Below are 25,861 nucleotides of genomic sequence, written 5' to 3' on the forward strand. Positions count from 1 at the left end.
GACATGCATACATACGATATCAACATATAAAAATATGTACATATAACACATAAAAATGAGAAAATAGGAAAAATAGAAAAATCCCTCGCTGATCCTTCGCAAATCAACGAGGAATCAGCGAGAGATTTTGTAGAAGAAATTTCCCTCGCAAATTAGCGAGAGATCAGCGAGGGAATGAGTTTTTTGGCATTTCCCTCGATCAGCGAGGGATCAGCGAGGGATTTTGTAGAAGAAATTTCCCTCGCAAATTAGCGAGGGATCAGCGAGGAAATGAGTTTTTTGGCATTTCCCTCGCTGATCAGCGAAGAATCAGCGAGGGAATGAGTTTTTTGGCATTTCCCTCGCTGATCAGCGAGGGAACAGCGAGGGAATGAGTTTTTTGGCATTTCCCTCGCTGATCCCTCGCTGATCTGCGAGGGAAACTTTCTCTCGCTGATCCCTCGCTGATCTGCGAGGGAAACTTTCCCTCGCTGATATTCGTCGCTGATACCTGTTTTTCTAGTAGTGACATCATAACAAAACTTTTCTTCACTAGAAACTGTGAGATCTCGTATTTGTACCTAGAGATGCCCAGATCCTATTTACCATGATAGAAGCCAAAAGAGCGTTTCATGGTATGCACGTTGAAATGCAAAAGGTCGGTTGCATTGGACAAAGAGTGAAGGAGCAGCAAACTTTAAATAAATCACCCTATGCATAAATAGAAGTTTCCTATTGAATTGGACATAAATAAGCAATGAGAGGTGCTACGTATGAAAACACCAGTGTTTACCTACAGGGTGCGTTTGGTACGTTAGACATGGTGAGACAGGACAGGACAGAACACATTTGTCCTACGTTTGGTGTGGCTAAATGTGGAACTAAATGGAACTAAGTTGGACAAGCATGGGACACGCGTGTTCCACCATTACCCCTGGAACTAAATGGAACACAAAACATTTTCCCTCATTACCCCTTTTTCCCCTCCATCGCACCCTCCATCGCACTCCATGCTCAGACTACCTCCATCGGCGACTGCCTCCATCGCCGACTGCCTCCATCGCCAACTGCCTCCATCGCACCGACTGCCTCCATCGCACACCCTCCATCGCACCAACCCTCAATCGGCGACTGGAGTTCTAGTCCATACACACAGTCCAACGGTGTATGAATCGATTTTGGCCTAACCTTCTCCTTCATCAGGTACACGATTGCCCTAACCTTCTCCTTCTCATCGCTAATTTTGAATCGATTTAGGGTTTGCTATGTTTGAATCGATTTAGGGTTTGCTAGGTTTGAATCGATTTAGGGTTTGCTAGGTACGCTTCCTGCCTCCATCGATTAACAGTGTCTTCCCTGTTTTGGTTTGGTAAAGAATTTGTGTTCGATTTTGGTTTGGTAATGAATTTGTTTTTGTATTTTGGTTTGGTAATGAATTTGTGTTCGATTAACAGTGTTTTCCCTGCATCAATTTGTGTTTGAATTTTGGTTTGGTAATGAACTAAAGAACCGTTTATGGGATGCATTGGTAATGAATTTGTGTTCGATTAACTGCCCCCTACATTTCTGTTTGCATTGGTAATCACAGATGCATTCCTGCATCAATTTTATACGGGATGCATTTTGGTAATGTGTTTGAATTTTGGTAATGTGTTTGATGAATTTTGGTAATGTTTGATGAATTTTGGTAATGTGTTTGAATTTTGGTAAATGTGTTTGATATTGTGGATGAAGATGATGAACCCACTGCCCCCTGCATTTCGTAGTGAAAAAACACTAAACAGCTCACTAGGGGTAAATTGGTCATTTTAACCAGTTCTGTCCTGTCCTGTCCTGTCTTACCAAACGCTGAACAGCTGTCCTGTCCTGTCCCGTCCCGTCCTGTCCTGTCCTGTCCAGTCCTGTCTGCACACCAAACGCACCCACAGAGAACACTACAAGATATTTTGCTATTCGCATGTACAAAATATTTAAAATGCAACCGAAAAGAAACTGCTCAATGAACACAGAAGACATAAACAATAATAGCATATAACTTTTGCACCAGGGAGATCCACGACATATCTGTTAATAAAGTATGGGCACTGCCTTTTAAGATTCTACCAAGCACCTACCATGGTTACATGGGATTCACATGTTTGGAGAAACCATAAACAACAATGGCACTACACTATTTTCCATTTTCAGTATTTAGATTCACACTACATTGACATATATGCTGGGGTCTGCAGTGGTGGTTGATCATATATTGCAAGTCGTCATAAGGATAAATTAGGACTGCAAATTTTGGCACTTATTTACACCAGCTGTAACAGAAAGGTGGTAAAGAAAAAAATAAGCACTAACATGCAAGTGGACAAGAAGAAAGGGAGTAGCAGAATGAGAACCCGAACTTGGATAAACCCATCATCCTGGTTAAGTATTTGGAGAGACAAAGTTCCCTACACATCAAAGTTGCTGAGACCACCATCTCTCTTTAGGGTCACATTAAGCTTCTCTTCAACTGTTAAAGTGACTGGATTAGTAGGTGGAGCTGCGGCTTTGCTTATATTAGCACTCGGTCGTACATCGTCAACGATCATTTCACCTTCAGCTTTCAGTGATTCCAGAAACTGGTTTGTCTTTTGCGATTTTCCTAGCTTCATACCCATGCCTTTAGTTGGAGCAGTAACTACTGCAGATCAGTGGCGGATCCAGGATTTTGGTCTAGTGGGGGCACCTTTAAGGTAGCTTAAACGCCCACAAAGTCGTCCGATGTGTTTTTAGCCTTATTCCACCATTCCAAGAGATTTTTGAAGTTTTTTGGATTATTTCGAGGGATTTTTAAGGGTTTTTTTTATCAATTTTGAGAAACTTTTCAGTTTTTTGGTTGATTTCAAGATACTTTCTTTAGTTGGTGGGGGCCTAACAAGAAATTACGGAGGAAAACCATGGTAGAAAGTAAAAAAAACAACTTTTATCCTTAGAAAATTCATTTTTTTTAATTTTTTAGTGGGGGCCCTTCCCCCCACCTTTTACAAGCTAGATCCGCCCCTGCTGCAGATGGACGACCTGAGAGGAACCAAATATAAACAAACCGAACTATCAGTATTTTTTTTCTTTTTGAATTATATAATATTTATATACGGCAAATAGAACAAATATACTCACACACCCTCCTCACCTTTGGTGAGGTTTGAACCCCTGAACCTCCTAGGAGGTCAAAGACTTACAAACCGCTAGGCCAAAGGCCCTTTGGTCGAACTATCAGTAGTTGGTTGAATGTATAGGATGGAATTTCCATACAATATTAATAAGAATCTTAATAGGATGCCATCTTAGTTTAACAATTTGGAAGATAAATGGAAAATCCATGCTGGGAGTACAGACAAAAATAGCACCAACCTTTAGGCTTGCTTGAGGAGGAGTCCACTTCAGAGGTTATTCCAACTACTGATGATGTTTCAAGTGGCAATACCATCTCACAGTATTGCCTGACCTACGCAATAGATACATTTTCCTCGTGCCCAAGGGAAATGACTTCATCAAAAGCAAAAATCAGCTCAAAAGCATTCTTGCAAATGGCTTCTTCATCAAGAGAGGCAGAGAACTCAAGGACCTATGCAGGTTAAGAAATCAATTTGTAGGTAACTCTGGGGAAACAAATAGTACAGTATCTTGTGAAATAAAGTTTGCGTCATTACAGAGTGATCAGAAAGTGCATGAGTTTAATTGACGATAACATCATCCTTCCTCATTGCTGTACAAAAAGAAAATTAGGTGGAGCTCTAAATAAGTTTTAGCAAAATCGTTAGAGCATCACACATTAAGAAACATAATATATGATAACCTGATAAAGATATCAAGTCTGCTCTCAGAAGTCAGAACTGGAACAAAGTAATGGCTTCATGACATAAGTTTCTCCGTTAATTGTTGATGAGACCCGAAGCAAAGATTTTCTCAAAAGTTTTGAATCATACAAAAGATGAACTGCTGAAAGAAGAGAAAAACATATCATCTGTTCCAAATAAATCTCATTTTTACTTTGACGCAACTATTATAAATTCTTAAGTTGTAGTAACGAAATTTGGCAAAAGAAATAATAAATCCATAGATCCACATTCACCTTGTATAAACGCCATTCACACACACCCCTGCTGTTGATTTTTAAAGAGGATACTAAAATTTTGGCAATTCTCAATGCATAAGCAAGAAATATACTAGTTTTGCATCAACAAGGATACAACTTTAGAAAGAATCCTCAGTGTATCAAGATCCTCAAGGATATTGCTTTGCTTGTTTGTCACAAGCAGTAGATATATACTCTCCATTGGTTGGTACACATACCGCACATTTTCTGTCTCAACATAGGTATGCTGTTTCCCACTTCCAATCAACTTAGGAAAAGCTGCAAGAAGCCCCTCGATTCTTACCCGAGACATGTCGACAAACTGCGTTGAAATAAGCGCTGTAGAAGGATTACATATGACTATTAGCTAATTAAACCTGTTTAAAATAACATTAAGCATGACATACATATGAACGACTTCAACAACACAAACTTGACCAATAAATAAGTTATCCCGCTAGTGCCTATTTGGTTTGAACCATAGGGGACAGCTCATGAATATAGATACTTGATCAAAACTTCATAGGAGTTATTGCACCGCATCTCATATACATTGTTGTAGTACGTGTGCCTAGGTGGTTGCCTAGACAAGAAGCATATCAAGGTGCTAGGTTGGTACATTACTTGAGGAAAGGCAATCCACTCGTGTAATGCACAGAGGGCTTTAAGCTCAATGTGCAGCACCTTAAAATTTTAGTAAGTGATTGGATCTCAAGCCTTCTCATCTTATGTAAGGGTGCATCATACGGTCATACCATATGCTAAGGTCTGTGACACATTATCACTGGTAGAACTTTCTTACTTTAGATATCAACAGATGCTAATAAGCAGATCAGCATACTAACCAAAGTATTCTTGCTTTGAATAAAATACATTTTAGGATTTGCCATAGTTACTGCTATTTTGGTATACAATTTTCTCACCGGGAATATTATGTCTATTCTGGCTTGCATGTCATATTAGACCCTCAGGGCACCACGAGGCATGTGCATAGGTGCATCAAAATGATCCCATCCCACCTAGATAACAATGCCAATTATAGGAAATACAAGATGGTGCCACATTTCCTGGTTTGGTCCATTGGCTGGCACCAACTTGTTATTAGATTAGTAAATGAAACCAGATGCTAATAAGTCAACCTATAAAACTAAAAGTTCAGTGGTATCAGTAAATTGTTTCTGGTGACAGCGTTCATAAAATCTCCATGCATCAAACAACTATGTTTTTTTAACTCTTAATCATTTATATTCAAATGCTCTCACCTAATTTGCGGATGTCATCATATGTTCACTCATTTAGAACAAACAAGAGTAGAAACACTGCCAAAACCATAAAATATCACCAACCCGTTGTAATTTCACACTCGAATGCAGAAAAACTACAAATTTCAATCACACCTGATCGTGTTGAAGGATCAAAAACATAGACACAATGAAACAAATATATCACCTTTTCCAGATTTACTGGTAAAGGAGGCTGCTAAAACAACCTATATAACAAATAAAAAAGAATTAGAAACCAAATTTAAGTTCCAAAATTTTAAGAGGTCACAATCGATGCCAAAACTGCAATGCAATTTCAGATTGAAGTTGGCAATTACGAGATTCAAATATCCAATGAGAATTATTACCATTATGACTATTATTGGGATTCAACAACCACTGAATCAAATGCAAATATTTGAGCAGACCTACTGAATAAAATCAAGATATTTGATCAATGTTATAGAGTAAGCAGTTGAAAGCGGTGCTAATGGGACTGCAGATATGTAAACGCACCTTTCAAATGGTTGCTCCGGCGAAAGAATGGGCGGAGATCTCACTTATGAATTAATATTGAGAAATTTATTCAAATAACATATTTTCATAACCAATTTATCCTCGATAAAAAAAAATTCTAAGTTTTTGGACAGATCCGTAAATTATAATTTACGGAATTGATTCAAAATCCATTTTCCTATAAATAGCTCCACCATTAAAAATAGATTTTGAATCGGATCCGTAATAATTACGAACCTAAACCAAAAACTGTAGAATTTTTTATTTAGTGGGTCCACAATTATAATGCACACCTATTTATTTTTAGGTAAAGTCAAAAAGAAATGATTAGAAGGTGAATTTGGTGGTAGATTATAGTAATTTGGGTGGATTTTCCATTAATAATTCACTTACAGCCCCCTGAAGTTTGTACTAAATTTTATATAGAAGCCTAAAGTTTTGGTCAATTGTACTTCCACCACAAAATGAGAATTTTCTAGTAATTTAGCAAAGAAGGAAATGACTATTCTAACCATCAATTAAAGTACATGTTGTCAGTGGCGGATTCAGAAATTTCGAAACCTGAGGCCTTAATGATATAAAAAACTTGAAACCGGAACCTAAATCGAAACGATTCAGTTTCGATTTTTAATAAATTAATATGATTTCTTTCTAGATGAATTGGTTTGAACATATATAAATTTTTGGATGACTTTTAATGCGTTTCATTTTTAGCGAAGTTTTTGATTTACCAGTTCTATTTCAGATAAAATGTTATCAAAAGTGGATCCATTTTTAGGTGAAATAAGTCTAACATTGTCACATATAGTATCTAGCCGTAGTTCTATGGAGTAAAATTAGACATGACAAAAAAGTACTAGTTGTTTGCACAATGTTTTTGGTAAAAACCGGTATAGGCCGCAACAAAATGTTAAATTCAACATTGACTTTTTCAAAATCACATAAAGTATCCACAATCGAAACAACCATGTAAATCTCATTAAGTCACTTTATAGAGATCAAGACAATAAAATACGTTATCTAATTTGAAAACTGGTATGTTGTCGTTCTGATTATTAGAATTAGAAGCTCAATTATTTGTTTCTTGCAAGTTTGATTGGTGAATTTTTATCTATATGTTTTCAAATTTTATAAAGAATTATTATTCGTTACAAAAAAAATTACTTTTATTTATATAATTTAATAGGTCGATTTTCTATATGCATACAAGGGCCCCATTTATTAATGGGTCGTTTACCAAACACTTATCCGGGTAAGGGATTATTAAGTTAATTCTCTTACCGAATAAATATGATAAAAATCAAGAATCTTACGCGGTAAGTGAAAGTTACGACTCTTATCACGGTCAGTGCTTACTGGGTAATTGCTGCATATGATGTCGTTTTTGTTGACTAAAACCTTGATAGTCCCCTATTGATCAATCTTCAAGTAAAACTTCTAAGAATCCATGACAGATCTAGATTTAACACTCAAGAACATGTAAGGAGATTGAGAGAGAAAGTCAATCAGTCAAAGCTCTTGTATTTCTCAAATATACGTACTGTTTACAAAATGAATCTCCTACACTAATTCACTAAAGACAAGCTTTATATAGGGTCAAACTTGAACCCTCTAGTCAAAGTCAAACTACATAAGAAAAGTCACACACGATGACTTTCTAACAATTATAGACAAAATTATATTTTCAAGACGAATATAATTTACACAGAAATTCAGTCCTAACAGTCTCCCCCTTTGTATTCAATCTTGAAAAAAATTTATGCGCTTTGAATCTCATTTGAACTTTGTCACTTTAAGCACTTTATAACTTCTTCAAAATCTTCAAACAAACTTTGCTTTGAGATCTTCAGACAATCTTTTATTGAGAAAATCTTCTAACATTTTTCCTCTCGAATATAGAACAGCAACGATCTTCTCTTTTAACAATGTAGAACAGTATCAGCAACGATCTTCATAAACGAATTTCAAGATACGATCTTCAAATAATTTCTTCTAACAAATAGATTCTAACATTCTCCACAAAAACGAACTTCTTCAGATAAAATCTCAAACATTCTTCTCCAAAATTGAACGATCTATTTGATAAGAAATCTTTATCAGTAAACTGTTGTAAGGATGATCTTCACATTCAAAAACTCTCAGGCATTGTAGCATAGGAATAATCTTCTGTGATAATCTTTAGTCACACTCCTTTGAGTCCTTTGCCGACATTTTATGTTACTCCCCCTTGATCTTTATAACATACTCCCCTTATTTCGTTCGGAATTGAACATTTCATTCATTATTTCATACTCCCCCTTATGATGAAATGAGAATCATTAGCATCATACACTAGAATGAATAAAATCTTCAGCGAAAGTCGTCAATTCATGAAATTGTAAGCAGATCTTTTCAAATCCACTTTTATAATCTTTTCAGATTAAGGGAATGGGAAGGTAACAACCAATTTCAACTTATGAAATTGTTTTCAATCTTATAAAGAGATTGGCCTGTAAGTATAACAAATATACTCAGTACAATGGATGTACTGTATATATGAGACTTTATGAGGTTCATCTCACCAGGTCTTCCATTCAATCATCGATAGCTTAATAATAGCATATTTATGAATATTTCGGCAAAATAATATATAAAATGCAAAATTTGTGTAATGTAGAAAGATAAAGCAACATATGCTTTTGTTTAGGCTCAAAAAGATAAACTAGTGCGGACTACATAAATTTATCAGACTCAATTAGTGATCAAAGAGACTTGAAGGGGGGACATATATCCTTCTTTTTCAATATCAACTTTCTCCAAATGAGAAATTGATAGATTGTGAGCTGCATGCCCCAACTATTGAGAGATAAATGAGTAGCTGGTGGGGTTGTGACAAGAATTGGCCTGGGCTTTGCCTTTTTCAATATTAGTCTCGAAAAAATTGAGAACTAATAGATTATGTCGTATGCCCGGTATTTTGAAGTTTGGAACAAGATTCTTATGTTCTTTTAATCCTGACACAACTCTCATCAATTATTTTGTCTCACAACTCATTTTCATTTTAAGCTCTACACACAAACCCTTTTTGAGTTAAAGCTCACTCAGATATGGTTGTCCTCTTGGGTAGGTTTGCCGGTTCTGACATTCCATAGAGGTATTTCTATTAAACACACAGTCCCTCCTAAATTTAGCATTATGCTCAGTTGATCACAAACAGTTGATCAAAAATATTATTGCAAATAAGCACAATGATCAGATAAAATTGATCAAGATATTTGGCTTTTAAGCACAATCAATGAAGGAGTGATGTTCAAAGTCAGATTATTCAGTATGTGAGATAAATGAATGAAGATCTGTAAGAACGAGTTTACAGATTCTGATTAAAAAATGAAGTGTATACCAATCAAGGTAAAAAATATCAGAAAAACTAACTTTGAATACAAACGAGCGTATTATCACCGAAAATGGTTTTCATTTTAAGAGACGTGATAATAACAGTTTCAAGAATAGCTGAAACAGGTATTGGAGTTATGATCGATGAGAAATTACACAAGTAAAATCTCAGAAAATACCTATTTAGAAAATGTACTCGTTTTCCAAAACAAATCATTTTCCGAAAACATTTATTCAAAAAAAATTCTAGAGACTCCCCCTAGAAAGTAGATTTAAGTAATATTTTAGTTCAGCTCAAAATAAAAAAAATGAAAACATTTTTAGCACGGGTCCTGAACTGTATTGCTCAGAAGCCACAGTTTGAACAGTGTACAACCCCCGCTGAATTAGTGCATCATTTGTATGAATCTCTGATCAGCGCAGTAATGACGCACCTGGAAAATCAGATTAAACAGATTTTGGTACCCAAACGAACGTGGGTCCTTCTTTGTTAGTATCAGGTTGTGGGATATTACAGCTGCCAAACCATCTATTTTTGTTAGAAATTTTCTTTTTCGCGCTTTTAACAGGATGATTATATACGTAATAAGATCCATACCAATTATTATTATCATACATGTTATTACCTTTCCAGTTCTTCTGATGTCTKTTATCGTTAGTCCACCTATTGTACCTCTTCCTGTTCACAAAATCAGTAGTTTTGCATGTAGAGCACATGATCCTTCTCTTGTTAAGATTTATCAAGTCAGTAGTGGATCTCACAAAACAAGGAAGATTATTGTTAGTAACAATAGAATTACGGGACGAAACAGATTCAGACTTATTAACCCAAATGCTTTTAACTTTTAAAGAATAATTGGGTGATTCGATGACGTACCCTTGATAGTACTGATTAGAAGAACGAGAATAGTTCATAGAAACAGTAGATTTAGGGCCGCTAGAATAACTGTTAGATTTGGAACAGTCATAAAAGTTGGTTTTACACTTAGAAGGAGAACCAGTTGAGCTTTGAGCATAAGAAAAGTCTTTGACTTTCTTTAAAAGCTGGTCTCGTTCATCAGCAACTAAATACTTCTCTTTAAGTTCAGTTCTCATCTTCAATTCAGTTTCAAGTTCTGTCTTCAGGTCAGACAATTTCCTTGAAGTGTCCAGAAGTTTACCTTCTAACTCCTTCTTCGGCTTCTCAAATTTCTTCTTTTGATTATCAAACTCTCTTCTCTCTTCATCTGAGCTGCTCTTCCCATTCTCAGAAGCGATGTCGAGCCATTTTTTCTTTTCAACAAGCTCTTTAGCTATAACTGCATATTTCTTTGAACTATTTCTCTTTTCAAGCGCAAATAGCTTCTTCTCTTCGTCTAAAGCCTTCTGTTTTTTAGCAATGCTGTTAGACAGTTTATGATTCTGGCTCAAACATTCTTCTTTGATTTCGTTCTTCTCTTTATCTATCTTGACTCGTTCCAAGATAATCAGCTGCTCAAAATCCGAGATTTGCTTTAACAGCATTTTAGCATTCCGTTCGAGAGAGTTTATCTTATTTTCATAAGATATGCATTCAGCACCAAATCTTTTCTCTACTTCAAGAAACCTTTTCTTTTCTTTCTCAAAATCTATTCTTTCAACACTCAAACTCTTCTCGGCTTCTAGAACTTTTTCCTTCTCTAAGTCCAGTAATTTCCTTAACTCACTCAGATCACTCTTAGACTTATGAAGTTTATCAGTTAAGTCCTCAGTCTCTGTATTATTCCTTCCAGAAAAGTTTCTTTCAATTTGTAGTTCACTTCTAACCTCTTGAAGTTTATTAAATAGATCTTTATTAGCTTTACTCCAAATTTTCAATTCATCATCATACTCTTTTCTGACAGAATTCAGAGTATTCTCCAACTTTTCAATCTTATACATGAAATCATTTTCAATATGTTCACATCTTTCTTTTTGTTCCCGTTTTAAATCTTTAATAAATTCCTCATTTGCATGATTTTTATAGAACATATTAATATATTTATCTGTATAGTCCTTTAAGTTTTTCTCCAATTCAGAAACTTTATCTTTCAGCTTTATATTCTCTTTTTTCAAAATATACTGTCATTTCAGATTGATCAACGAATCTAATGCTGTGAAATCAGTTCAAAGAAATCAAAAACTAATAAGCTCAAAAAAATAACAGAAAAAAAAAATAAAAATTGTTGAGAAATCAGAAAATCAGCGAAAACAGTTAAAAATCTATAAAAACAGTCAAAAACTGTTGAAAACAGTTAAAACTATTAAAAACAGTCAAAAACTGTTAAAACTGATTATAAAAAATAGTTTACGCGATACAAATTAGTTCAAAAACTTCAAAACAGATAAAAATCTATGAAATTCTCAAAAACAGAAAAATGCAATGCAATATAGATCAAAATCAGTGAAATCCAAACAAAATGAGATTCAAAAAAAAATCTAAAAGGAAGATTTTAAAACAAAATGAGAACTTGGGCCAAGAAATAGAATAGAAAAAAAAATGGGCATAGAGATACAATTAAGTCCAAAAGAATCAAGCCCAAAAAAAATATTAGACAAAAACAACAAAAAAATAGGCTAGAAAAAATTAAATGGGCTTATTAAACAACCAAGCCCAAACCAAATAATTCTGAGATGATTGAGAAAAGCCCAAAAAGTTACAGGGAAGTGACAATCCGGATGAAAACAGATTTTAGGGTTGAAACAGATTCTTCGAGCAATTTAAGGTGAAATCCGGTTAGAGGGTTCTCAAATCCAGATGAAAACAGATGCGAGGTCAAGCTCAATCGGTCAAGGGGTATGGGCGATTTAGATGATTTAGGTAAGTTCAGATGAAGCTAATTGGACAGAAGGTTGTGCGAGCAAAGGTTAACTCGAAGAATTTGTATTAAATCGATGTAGTGAATGATTTAGATGAAATCGGAAATGGAAGGAAGTTGTTAATCGAAATCAGAAATCTTATCGTGCGATGAAAGACACAGTCCAGCTAATTTAGTGACGAAGAACGATGATGCTTTATCAAGGCTAACAGGATGACCAATAAACACAAATCTGAAAGAGGGGTTGAGCGAGGTATGACTAAATCGGATGGGCTGTTAGGCGATAAATATCAAATCCGGATGTGCCTTGTGCGAGTTAGGCTAAATCGTAGGACCTTAGCAATTGATAGTCCACTATGATCAATCTTCAAGTAAAACTTCTAAGAATCCATGGCATAAAACTTCTAAGAATCCATGGCAGATCTAGATTTAACACTCAAGAACATGTAAGGAGATTGAGAGAGAAAGTCAATCAGTCAAAGCTCTTGTATTTCTCAAATATACGTATTGTTTACAAAATCAATCTCCTACACTAATTCACTAAATACAAGCTTTATATAGGGTCAAACTTGAACCCTCTAGTCAAAGTCAAACTACATAAGAAAAGTCAAACACGATGATTTTCTAACAATTATAGACAAAATTATCTTTTCAAGACATATACAATTTACACAGAAATTCAGTCCTAACAAACCTTATTTGGTGAGTAAGTGATAATGTAGAATTTTACCAATTAGCGTTTACCAGGTAAATGTTTGGTAAATGGCCCCTAAAACACTTATCCGGTAAGCGCTTACCGGTACGATTAAACACTATTACTTGTCTTACCAGTTAAGATTTTACTTCATCAAAATGACATTGTATGCAACAATTTACTCGATAAACGTTAACCATGTAATGGTCGTCAAGGTCACCCTCACCAATCATCGTTCTTATCGGGTAAGATTTTCGGTCCTTGCCATGTTCATCCAGTAAGGTAATGTGACTTGATAAAAACAATCCGGATAAACATTTCGCAAATGGCCCCTAATACACACCCCATGTATACTATGCGTCTAGACATATATTCCCTTTGTCCAAAATAAAAAGATACCAAACAATTTTAGAAATGTAATCATTACATTTTTAATGAACTAGATAATTATCCTCAATAGCAAAATGAAGTAACTAATTTTTCCATCTCATTATTAAGGGTAAAATTGGAAAACAATCATTTACGTGACACTTATTTTAAAATAAATTAAAATGAAAATATAGATAGTTATTTTGGTTCGAAGGAGTAATTATTTTATTTAATTTGTATAACTAAACTTTCCTTCTCCCTGCCACTAATCAAACCCAGTAAATTCTATGTGATGTGATGTGATGTGAGGGAGATAAAATGTACACAACTTTTAGGCATGAAGGGGTTGTGTGAGAGAATATGTGGAATGCTTTTTTATTTTGCTCTGAGGTTCAACAAATATTCTGCAACATAGTGAATTAACTTTAGTCACTGATTATTATAAAGAAGACAAAATCTAGGTTTTCCAACTAGAAAATTGGAAATATAGCACATTTTTTGTGATTTTAAGAAAACAGTATCCAATTCCATCATAATTGACCGAATCCACTTTTTTTGGTTGGTGGACCAAATTAGTAGAAAAGTCAAATAGGTCATATATCCCCGAAAATTCAAATTTTTGCCAATTTGAGGAAATCTTGTACCGTTCTTTGAACCAAAAGCCACCTAAGAATTTGATAGAACTAGTTGTGTACCTGGCAATGCAACAAGAGCCGTGAATTTTAACGATTTTGAAGTTTCACTGGTTTTATTAGAGAAGATTGAACAATGATATAAGTTACACTTGGTCTTTACATATTAATACAATTCGAATAAATAAGAGTTATGATTCCAATTACAGTCTATCGATGAAAAAAATTGTATGACAGTTTAAAATCCAACATATATAAACGACTCCACAAATGTGTTCGATTTACACCAAGAGCAAAGAATCAAGAGATCGAGAGCAACACCGAGATTCTAGAGCAATTGAATGAGAGATGAATGTGAGAACTTTTAATAACTCATGAAAAATATCAGTTTGAATCTCACCTTGGGGGATGGGGAGAAGACATATAGGTATGAGATGGTGAAGGCATGAGTGAAAGGTGTCAAAAGTATCTTGAGAACATGAAAGAAAAAGTAATAATGTGCATTGGTAACTTGCACTATATGTTATTTTAATTGTAGATTAAGATATTTAAGACTGAATGCAAAAGTAGTAATACTTAATGCATTACGAGTTGTTTTTAAGACTTTATACATAAATGTATAGTACTTTGTGCTTTAAAAATTGTTTTCAAGACTTTTGATAAATCTGATTTATAAGGTAGTATAGATAGATTGACGAAATTGGGTGCTATTTCTTTAAGGGCAAATTGCATGAAAAAGTAACGTACTTTAACTTGATTCCTATTTTGGGTAACGTACTTTCAAAACTTTCATTTTGGTACCTAAGATGTAAAGTTGTAAACATTTAAGTACCCGGGTAACCCGGAAAGACTAATTTTAGACTAAAAAAAAGACTAATTTTAGATTTTAAAAAATCCACGTCACTGACCACGTCAGCAAATAATACCGAGTTTGATACCACATCATTCGCCATATCAGCATGATAATCGGTTAATATTTCAACCAGTTATTCGGGTACTTAAATGTTTAAAACTTTACATCTTAGGTACCAAAATGAAAGTTTTGAAAGTACGTTACCCAAAATAGGAATCAAGTTAAAGTACGTTACTTTTTCATGCAATTTGCTCTATCAATAGGTACCAAAATGAAAGTTTTGAAAGTACATTACCCAAAATAGGAATCAAGTTAAAGTACGTTACTTTTTCATGCAATTTGCCCTTTCTTTAAAACCCACAAAAAAAGGTGCTACTTTTTCACTTTTCTTGCTAGAAAGTGCTAATATGAAGACACAAAATCTCCACTTCTAAACTAGTGATATCAGATGTATCTCCAACATTTGTCAAAGTTGTTTCAGTTGGAATGGATACATAATGACTGCATAAATATACTCTAAACAAAAGGAAGACTGGTCTTTCAATGTAAACTAATAAAAATATGATATATTCATTTGTGAATATTGCACAACAAAACACATGTATGTCATCATTTAGCTCACTTACCTTTGCATGTACACTCACCATTCACAAAACAATGGAAGCCTGAAGCATCCCTGATATGAATCTCCCTTTTGGTAACAATAGAGACATACTTGAAGAATGTATGACAATCCCCACAAAGAAGGATATTCTTCATAACACGAACCGGGGTCCCACGCCTACTCGTTAAAAGACCATATGTAACTGCTAGCTTCGCGCTATGGTAGTACAAGAAATCCCTTTTATGATGCTCCTCCACCTCATGAAGCACAAAACTAGTATCCGGCATGTATCCAGCTTTCAAACATTCCAAAACTAATATATCTTGCCCGCTGTAAATATCTTTGGATCGGGGGTGTGATTTGTCTCTTGCATAGAATGAATGAACCTTGTTTTCGTGGATGATCCAACTTTTTCCAGGCCTTTTCTGGAAACCCTTTTCTCTCATCTCTTCCCTCATGGTTTCAGAGCACTGCCATCTACCAGATGCGGAATATAAGTTAGATATAAGTATATACGTAGATGGATCGTTTGGCTTCTTGGCAATAATTTCCTTTGCTGCCCTTTCGCCGATGATTGTATTCATATGTGTTTTGCAACTATCAAGCAAAGCTCTCCATACAAAAGGGTCTGGCTCAAACGGCATTTTGTTGATAATTTCCTCAGCCTGTTCGAGTAAACCCCACCGCCCAAAGACACCAACCAATGAGGCATAATGATCTGAAATCGGTTCTATGTTGTAAGTGGTTTTCATGGAGTGAAAGAATCTATGGCATTCATTGACCATATTCAAGGTGGTGTGTGTGTAAGCTGAGATTATCAAGAGGGTGGTGATTGAATCTGGCTGTATTTTTGCCTCTTTCATTGCGGCCCATAGATCCAAGGCCTTGTCCCCTTGCCGGTGAAAAACATAGCCAGCCATCAAACTGTTCCAAGAAACTATATCATGTTTCTTCATGAGATTAAAAATCTTGATTGAGGCCATCATGTTGCCACACTTGCTATACATTCCAATTAATGCATTTCCCACTCCTATATCATCGATCAAACCTGATTTCAAAGCAGTACAGTGGATTTGTTCTCCAACTCTGTCGAACCCAACGGTCGAACAAATACCAAGGACTGTTGTTGATACAATTTCATCAATGGTTATGGTGTTTTCAGATTGACTTTTGAAGAACAAAGAAAGTGCTTCATATGGCTGTCCAATTCTACCATACCCACAAATCATTGATGTCCATATAATCGAATTATCATGGCTTATTGACTGGCTGTGAAACATCTTTTCTGCATCGGCCATTCTTCCACATTTTGTGCACATATCAAGCAATGCAGATTCGATACGATCATTGGAGCCAAACCCAAATTTCAGAATGAACCCATGAATCTGTTCGCTGGTCTTCTTATCTCTGAGCAATCCACAAGCATTTATGATACTAGTTAATGAGAAATCATCCAACTCAACCCCTTGTTCCAACATTCTGCAAAACATACCCAAAGCTCTTGACCCAACACCATTTTGGCAAAACCCTGCTAAGAGGGCATTATAAGAGACACAATTCTTCTCAGGCATTTTATCGAACACCTTCTCTGCCATTTCAAGAAGTCCGGATTCCATGTAAACAGATATCATCTGAGTCCAGGTTATTACATCTTTAACAGCCATTCTATCAAACAGACCAACCACATATTTTAAGCTCCTGAATTTGGTGTAGAACCCAATTAGTGCATTACCAACACTCAAGTTGTTTTCTAACCCTAATTTTAGTGCATGACCGTGAAGTTCACGGCCCTCCATGAAGGCAGCATATTCAGTGCAAGCAGTTAGAAGGGTTGAAAGAGTAAAATGGTCGATTCTATGTTCATCTGTTTGTAAGAAACCACGAAACAATTGCAATGCCTTTTCATACATGGAACTCTTGACCAGAGCCGTTATCACTGTATTCCATGAAGAGATGTCTCTCTGGAACATTTCATCAAACACCTCAAGCACACAATCTAAATAACCACATTTACTATAGAACCCCATCAGAGCATTTGAAACATAAGTTTCTCCTAAAAACCCCATTTTGATGGCTAAACAATGAACTTGAGAACCCAATTCAAGATTCAACACCCACGCACAAGCGGTCAGTATAGCAACGAAACTATACTCATTAGGCTCGATACCTAACCTCCTCATTTCAAAGAACAACTTTATGGCTTCAATCTCTCGGTTTGACCTAGCAAACCAAGAAATCATAGCCGTGAAGGTAACCACGTCGGGATTTTCAAGACAATTAAACACCTTGTAAGCATGACTCGTAAGACCCAATTTGAAATAAGCCACGATGAGTGCATTAGACAAATATGGGGAGTTCGCTTGAATCTTAAGAATTGAAGCATGAACAGCCATGGCAAGTTCGATGTAGCCATGCTCAACTGATAGATGAAGCAAGTTACAGTAGTCTTTGGTGTTTTTAGAAGGATGAAGTTGTGGGGTTTTGGTGTGGTTAGAGAAGATAGGAAGAGGAGTTTTGTGGAAAGAAACCGAAGGGGTTGAATTGGGTGGTTTTGGAGGGTAAAGGAGAGAGGACGAGTGAGAGATTAGGGTTGTGATGGAGGGGAGGTTAACGGCAGCCATGGACAAAGAAAGGCGCGAATCATAGAATTCCCCCAACTCTTATTTATTTCCACCGGTTTTGGACATCTACGGCATCACCGTTAAAAAAGGTTAAAATTTTATCATTTAACCTTTCACCGATCAAAAATCTATAAAAATGTAACAAATTCTTTTATTTTGAGATTAAGTGGCTGTTTACTAAGCTCTGATCGGTTAGCAGTCAAATTTTTTACCAAAATACTTTTCTGACCAAGATGTTGATCGAATACTTACTGAGACAGCACGAAAATCATGCTTACCCGGGTCAGATATCAACTTTCCAAGCATGGCCTTTTTCACGATTAGGTTTTCCATCGCTCGTATCCGCCTCCTCCCCCTCCCTCTCCCTCTCCCTCACTGCTCACCACCCTCCTCCCCTTTCGGCTCTGTCACTTCTTCTCCATCATCGCTCGACCTTCCTCCCTCATCAGCTGCTCGTCGCACCTCCTCCCTCCACATCCACAAAGGTAAATTTATGCCTGGTATTTTTCGTTCCTTCTCTTTGGTAGTTTTGCGTTCTTCTCCTTGGTACATTTCTCCCTGGATCATCGAATTGAGGATTTCTGTTAATAGTTGTGTGTTATTGAGGAATTTTGTTAATAATTCCATTTGGGCATCATTCAAAGTTGTGTGTTCTTGAAATGATGAGTGATAATAGTTATCCCTTGATTCCTGCTATATGTGTGTATGATTGTGAACTATGTTATGTTTACATTACAAATTAATGCTTTGATTTTGGTGGGTTTTGCTGAGAATGTGTGTTTGATTGTTCTAGTTTTGTAACCAGGGTAGTATGATTGTTCTTAAATTTGCTTCCATTTATGCCTATGTTATTTGTTTATGTGTCCATCTTGAATGTGTAACATGGTATGAAACACATTAGCTTGGGTTTGGGTTGGGTTGGGTTGGGTTGGGTTCAAATGGCCCTAACCTAATTCCAACCCAATACCTATCGTTGTATTGAGGCTGGATCGACAACACCATTGAGGCTGATATTATTGATCATGTACTTAAAATTTCAGCTACTGCTTTGTTGCTAAAGAAACAACCGGAACTCAATTGATCTTGCCTTTCTAATCGGATTGCAACCAACCACTGAAGTTAGTTTATGGGAGACCTAAGTTAATTTACTTCCAAGGATCATAGATCTCGATTTAAATGTTTTTGCGTAGAATGTCAGAGTTTGGTTGATCATTTGTGGTCCACTCCCATTCTTGTGTGCATTAAAACAGTCTTAGGCGTTGACTGCTCACTGTTTAATGGCCTTGACACCTTATTTACAGATTATTCATTAAAAGATCTTTCAAGAAGTATAGTCTAATCTTATTCAGATCTGAATGAACACTACCTTACAATGGATCCTACTGACTTTATGCATAATTAAACTCTATAAATGTCAGATGAATCCTGAATCTTGAATCTTTATGCTTATTTTTCTATGTCGGCTCGTTTTATGAATTAAAAAAATGTTTGTTCAAGCTGATACTAATCGTGTACAAGATAGTTTGGGGGGCTGATTGGATGAACCTACTTGGACTTTTGTTTATGATATGGCTTCTGTGAACCCATATAGCAAATAGATGTTTGTTGAAGCAAATAGATGGAGTGAGGTGGCTAGAATAAGGGTAAATATGAAAGATTTTGGAGTAGAAAAAAAGAGGCCAGGGTCAAGTTGGATTGAGATAGAGGAAAAGATTCATCAGTTTTTAGCTTCTAATAAGTATCATGAATCTTCTAATGAAATTTACTTAGTGTTGGATAATTAACGGTAGCAACAAAGATGATCAAAGATGTTGGCAACTAGATCATTAGAAGCAACATTTGAATATATGGTGTTGGTGAAGAAATTAATAATTCAATTCCTTTGAAGGTAGGTTGTTGATAAATGGTTAAGTTGTTTGTATTGGGATACAATAGGTTTATCTGTTGGTACTTATAGTACTTCCATACAAGATAGAGTGATGTATGCAACTTGTTCCAGAAAGGCATATCGACCTCATTTTTACCATTATTCTTCTTTCCCTTAGGAGGTCTAATTCCTTATTCCATGTGATCAATTTTTGTTTGGATTTTGATTAGCACCTATTTAATTAAATTTATTTCAGTGATCTCAATAGTTTATGGTGTTTCTTTATCATTTCTTGACGTGGGTACTTTAAAATTCTAGTTATTATCGTCAATATTTCTTGGTTTTTTTGTATGTGTTTTGGTTTTGTATGCTTTGTTATTGAAAACATGATGGATAATGAAGACCTTGAAATGTTTGGGTCTTTTTGACATAGGTATGAAATCATATGATGAATCATCTGAACCCAAAAAATCGAGGGTTAGTTGGAAAGAGAATGTAGTAAAAACCTTCTTGGAGTGTTGTCTACAAGAGATGTCCATGAATGGAATCCAAGGCAATATCCTTAAGATGCACTCATGGAACAATATAGCAAAAACATTAAAAAGGACTCACAACTTCATTGTTAATCAAAGACAAATGAAGAATCACTATGATTTATAACACTTAAACCATTCATTTTTGCATGGTTAATATTCCTGCATATAACACTTAAACCATTCATTTGTGCAGACAACCTGATTATATCAAGGATTCCCTGACAGCTCCAAGTACAGTACAGGGTCAACTGTCCTCTCCCAAGTGATTGAGAAACTAGAACCACTTCAAGAGGGGTTGTGTGAAGTTGAACCCCAAACAACCCAAGTTATCCAACCAACTAGCATTGCTGATGGTAAAAATGTAATGATACATGACTCAACAACAAACCAAGGTAAATTATGCTATATTGGGTGAAGACTTGGTGTCAATTACTTTGTTATCATCTTGGTAGCTCTGAGATAGACTGTGCTTTGTTTATGTTACAAATGTTTTAGCTTCTTTTGATGACTTTGACAATGATGTTGGAGCTATAATTCCCTTGCCAAATTCAGAGGTCAATTCCCCACGTTAAGTAACTCCGTTGTTCAGATCATTGGCAGCAGGAATTCCAAGCCCTCAATTTTCAGAAAGTGTAAGTTCATTTAGTATCTTAATTATTTTGAAGCACAAAAATACCTTAAAATGGTTTGTACCTAAATTGAGAACAGTTTATTGTGGCATTGTTGAAGTATAGACGACTAAGATGTTTTTAAATCAACACTTGAGTTACAAACTGTCATGGAAAGATCACCAATGGTTGAAACTTGTTCCTGATAATACAGAGGTGTTGAGTTTGATATTCTACACTTAGGTACTGCATGGTGAATTACAGGGTTGTGTCAATGAGTGAGTTGGCAAAAGTTTCACCCGTTTGGATGTGGTTTTCTCTAGGTTTTTAAAGATTTGTTGAGTGCTAATGACATGACAACAAAATGTAACATAGACAATGATATTTATGATAACTTTGTTGATAATGTTAAGATCATATGGGCATTTTCACTTTAAAACCTAAATTGATGAATAGGCTTGTAAATTAACTTTAGCCTCCAACATGCTCCTTCGTAATATGTAGAGCTGGAAATGAAACAACATGATGATCAACTGTGTCATATGTGAATCTTTGATGTGTAGTTGCAGCGGGTACTATAGTTATTTACAAAAGACTCTTTATGACATAATTAAGAGTGTTTAGCTCATTAACCCGAGCTAAGTGGAAGGAGCGTTTTTTAGTTAGGAGAGGTAAGTTTGGAAAAAAAAAACTTGACTTTCTGCATAAAGCTTACTGAATAAGCCACTTTCTATATCACGAAACTACTACCAAACAATCATGTATAGGTCACCAAATAAGCTGCGAGTCTCATTAAGCTCATTAAGCAGCTAAAAAACAGACCCTTTAATGTATGTGAATGTTGACCAGATTTATTTTTGTATTCATTTATCAAGAAAGGAGCTTCCTTCTAAAAGCGCTTGGAATCGAGTCACTGCCCACCAAGCCTGGGACCAGAACCTCACAACCACCACCCTCCAAAAGGGCTCTCCTCCATTGCCTTTGATTTCAAAACCTCATTATAACTACTACTTCTACCATATCCCGAGTTTGAGCACATGTAGATTTTTTCTTCTTCACTCTTTCCTGGTTCGCTCTTTCATAGGATTTACAGTCATCTCAGCCTGATTTTTTACACAAAAGGGTTTGATCAAGATCTCCATTCAATGTTAGAATATTCAACTACATTATAGAACAAGTAGATCTAACAACATATTCTGCTTTTTCTAGCATAGATATCTAGTTTCTTTGTTTGTTGAACTGTATTGTTTTTCGTTTCTTCATTTTTGGACAATTTCGAATACAGGCGTTCGATAATTCCCCTCATAACAATCATTTGGCTCAAAATATGCCAACTCTTGCATTATATGTAAATGTTTATTTGTACTAGAAAATTCGAACAAAATGAATAATAATTTTCAATTATTTTTTAATAAAAAGTTTAAAATTACCGACGGATCAATGGCAAATAAATCCCCCAATAAATTTATTTTTCTAAAAAATAATTATTTAAAGAACTAAATTACTGGCGGATTTCCGATAGATAATCCGTCGGTAATCTAATTAAATTTAAAACAAAGATTCAATTTCTAAAAATAAAATAATTTTTTCAAAAAGTGTAATTAAATTACTGACGAAAAATCCGTCGGAAATCTGTCGATTTAAAATTGAAAAAGTTCAAACAAATATCAAAGGCAGATTTTTCTGGCGGCTAAATCCTTTGGAAATTGTGTTTTGCGTCGGGGTTTTTCTGGCCGACAAATCCGTCGAAAATCCTTTGAAAATTGCGTTTTCCGACGGATTTGGCCGCCAAAGAAATCCTTTTTTAATAGGAAATAATTACTAATATTTGCTTGATCATTTATAGGTTGAGTTTAAAGCATCACTACCATATTCATCCATGTGGGCCAGGTTGAGATATATTTTGCAAAATGACCCGTTTGGTTGTCATCTCTAACTAAAAGTGCTTGTCGTCATAATACTCTTTTTTAGGATCGAAGGGTCCAAGTAGCATCGACCCAAAACTTCAATGGAGACTTGTACACAGTTAAACAACCTCTAGGGTGTCATTAGAGTTACGATCATGTGTTGGATTTAATTTATGCAAACATCATTGAATTGATTAATAAAGCTACAGTCTCACTACTAGAAAATTGGTATTTCCAGCGGAATTTCCGATGGACAAAATCCACCAGAAAATTACCGACGGACAACAAAAAAGTCAGCTTTCGTTGACTTCCGTCGGATTTCCGCCGGTAATCCGGTTCTGATAATATTTTCCATCGATTTCCGGCTGATTTTGTAATTAATTATGTTAGAATAGTTGTAACTCTAATTATAATAATTTGCCGACGGATTTCTGATGGATATTTAATTAATTTTTTAAAATTAAGGTCTGCTGGAAATCCGCCGAAAAGTAACTAAAAATTAAAATTTATTTTTAAAATATTCCGGCGGATTTCCTGTGGGTTCCGTGGGTCTGTCGGTAATAATTATTCAATATTTAAAAAAAAACTTAATGATTTCCGGCCGCCTTTTCTGGCGGATTTCGGGCGGTTTCCAACTTTTGTTTATTTTCCCATTTTTCAAACTTTTTTTTCCTTAATGTATTGTATTAGGTTGTACAGGATTGTATTGGGCTTTAACAGTTCTATTGGATCATGGTGCTCATCTGGTAGGACCTAAAACCCATTAATTTAGTAGCTTGATTTTTAATATGTTATAATTAACACGTGTTCGTATTATTTGACCTTTATATACATGAGCAAAAGACGGCGTGCCATCGATCGTTGTGGAATTGTTCGATTATACGCATAAGAAGAGGTCGAGTGGAGATGCCGCATCTATAGATTAGGGGGGGTACGTGACCTCTAAGTGTAGCCAAGTCATGGTAAGTATATCTATCTATTTTAATGTTTATAATTGGATATGTAACTATCTATCTAGGTTGGGCAAACGTTCGAGTCGTTTAAATTAAAATCTAGTTTGGATTATCATTTGTTGGGCACACATTAGGATTGTTTAAGTTAGAAATTACGTATATATCAATATTTAGTTTGGGTTTTCATTTGTTGGGCAAACGTTAGAATTGTTTTGGGTACAGTTTTCGTATGTATCACTATTGTTTTGTCTGAAAACGTCCCATTTACAACCGTCATGCTGTCAAAATTGACTTGCAATCCTTTTTAAACCATATATAGGATGACTATTCAACGGATCTCACCCAAAGATATGGTGATGATTCCTCCACCTATCCCTTAGTTGATAAATAGTTGTGGGAGCATGCGGTTGGGGGAAGCAAGAAAGGTCGTCTATTTGGGTACAATCAGAATCTCAATTGGGTTTTGATTGGGAACTACACACAAGATGGTCCATCGTCTTCAGAGAGTCGGGTATGTGTTTCTTTTTCTTTGATGATGTTTATCAATTTAGTTTATAATTCATATAAAATATTAATACACTTTATTTATTTTATAGAAAATTGAAGCCTTAAGGACTAAACTTAGAGATTTACAAGAAAAAAATCAGCGCCGACGGATAGTGGATGAGCAACAGGATAAACAACTTCAAGATATAATTGCTTTTGTTAGACAACTCAGTCAATCACAACATTTCCCCCTGCCACCAAATTGAATATCGTCTGTTTGTTTGGAACAATTTAGTTTGTTTGTAACAATTGTGTGCTACTTTAAATTGAATATCTTTTGTTTGTAACAATTGTTTAGTTTAATATATGATATTTAGTTGCATTTCATTTTTTTTATTTTTTTAATATTTTACAGATTTACAGGTTTTAAATATTTATTGTAAAAATGTTCTAAAACTAATATTTTTTTTTAAAGTTCCGACGGATTACCGGCGGATATATCCGTTGGAAATAAGTGGAATATTTAAAGAATAAAAATAATCATTTTAAAATTAAAATATATTTCTGACGGATCTATCCACCGATAAGATTTAAAGAATAAATAAATGTTTTAAAAAAATTAATTTTTTTAAATTCGTTTTTCCAGCGAAAATTATTATCGACGCATTTCTGGCGGAATATTCCGTCGGTAATTTAATTCAATTTTTTTAAAGAAACTTAACTTTTTTCTTAATTTAATCAAGATTTCTTAATTAAACCGGTGAAAAGTTTCCGGCAATCGGAATCCGCTGGAAAAATAAAAATTCGCCGGTAAATTAATCACCGACGCCAACATTTCCGGCGGATATAGCCGCCGAAAATGTTGCCCTATTTGGTAGTGTCTTCTACTCTCAACCCAAGGGCGAGAATTTCATATACGATTTGTATGCTCTTTTTTTTGTAATTATCGTAGTTTTTAGCTCAATTTTAGATATGTATGTATGCATGTATGTATATATATAGAGTCAGATTCATACAAGAACAATAGCTAGAAAAAAAGAATAAGAAAAACAGCCAAATCAGATGTGATTTTACACTAAAATCACGTGTAAAAAATTACATGTGATTCATGCAACTTTGCGGCGACTTGAGGTTGTGGGCCACGTTGCATGCACACCCTTTCGTTGACTGTTAATGTAATATCACATGTGATTTTGCTCATGATTTGCCGTTTTCGTCTTCTCTTATTTTATTATTGTTCTCGTTTGAACCTCTCTCTATGTATGTACATACAAAGTGGTATTTTTCTGTCATTCTTTATTTTCATTCAACACACTTGTAAAAAAAAAGCATTTTTCATTCATCAAACTTTCAATAAAAACCTATAAACTACAAAGAAGTGCTTTTGCGACCTACGTTACCCAACAATAACATCCTGAAAACGTAAAAATGCCTATGATTTGCCAACAAACATGCTATCTTTGTGTTACAAAAGTGTCCATGTGAAACGAAAAACGAACATAAACAGTTACTAAAATACATAATTTAAAACGAATCCGAGAGATTATTAGAATACGTAATCTAAGATATCGTTTGGTAATGCTTTTATCTTTCTTTTGTTACAACTAAAAGACAAAAGTTGGATAAAATCAGTGTTCGATAAATGTTTAAGTTTATAAAAAATATCGATATCAAAAGT

The 25,861-nt window shown here is 35.1% G+C and overlaps 1 protein-coding gene and 1 pseudogene across 1 annotated transcript; both read right to left on the reverse strand.

Annotated features, from left to right (window-relative positions):
- LOC112506175 overlaps positions 1-3,439 on the reverse strand; it is an 11,811-nt pseudogene extending 8,372 nt beyond the window's left edge.
- An 11,700-nt stretch (positions 3,440-15,139) lies between these two features.
- On the reverse strand, positions 15,140-17,826 carry LOC112525146 (pentatricopeptide repeat-containing protein At5g03800). Its single transcript, XM_025135132.1, has one exon. The coding sequence runs from the start codon at positions 17,824-17,826 to the stop codon at positions 15,220-15,222; it is 2,607 nt and encodes an 868-aa protein (XP_024990900.1). The 3' UTR covers positions 15,140-15,219.
- Positions 17,827-25,861: the final 8,035 nt, after the last annotated feature.

This window comes from Cynara cardunculus (genome assembly GCF_001531365.2).
Source record: "Cynara cardunculus var. scolymus isolate 2C chromosome LG 1, CcrdV1, whole genome shotgun sequence".
NCBI lineage: Eukaryota > Viridiplantae > Streptophyta > Magnoliopsida > Asterales > Asteraceae > Cynara > Cynara cardunculus.

Coding starts and splice junctions, on each gene's coding strand:
- LOC112525146 (XM_025135132.1), bottom strand. CDS start 17,826: ATGGCTGCCGTTAACCTCCCCTCCATCACAACCCTAATCTCTCACTCG.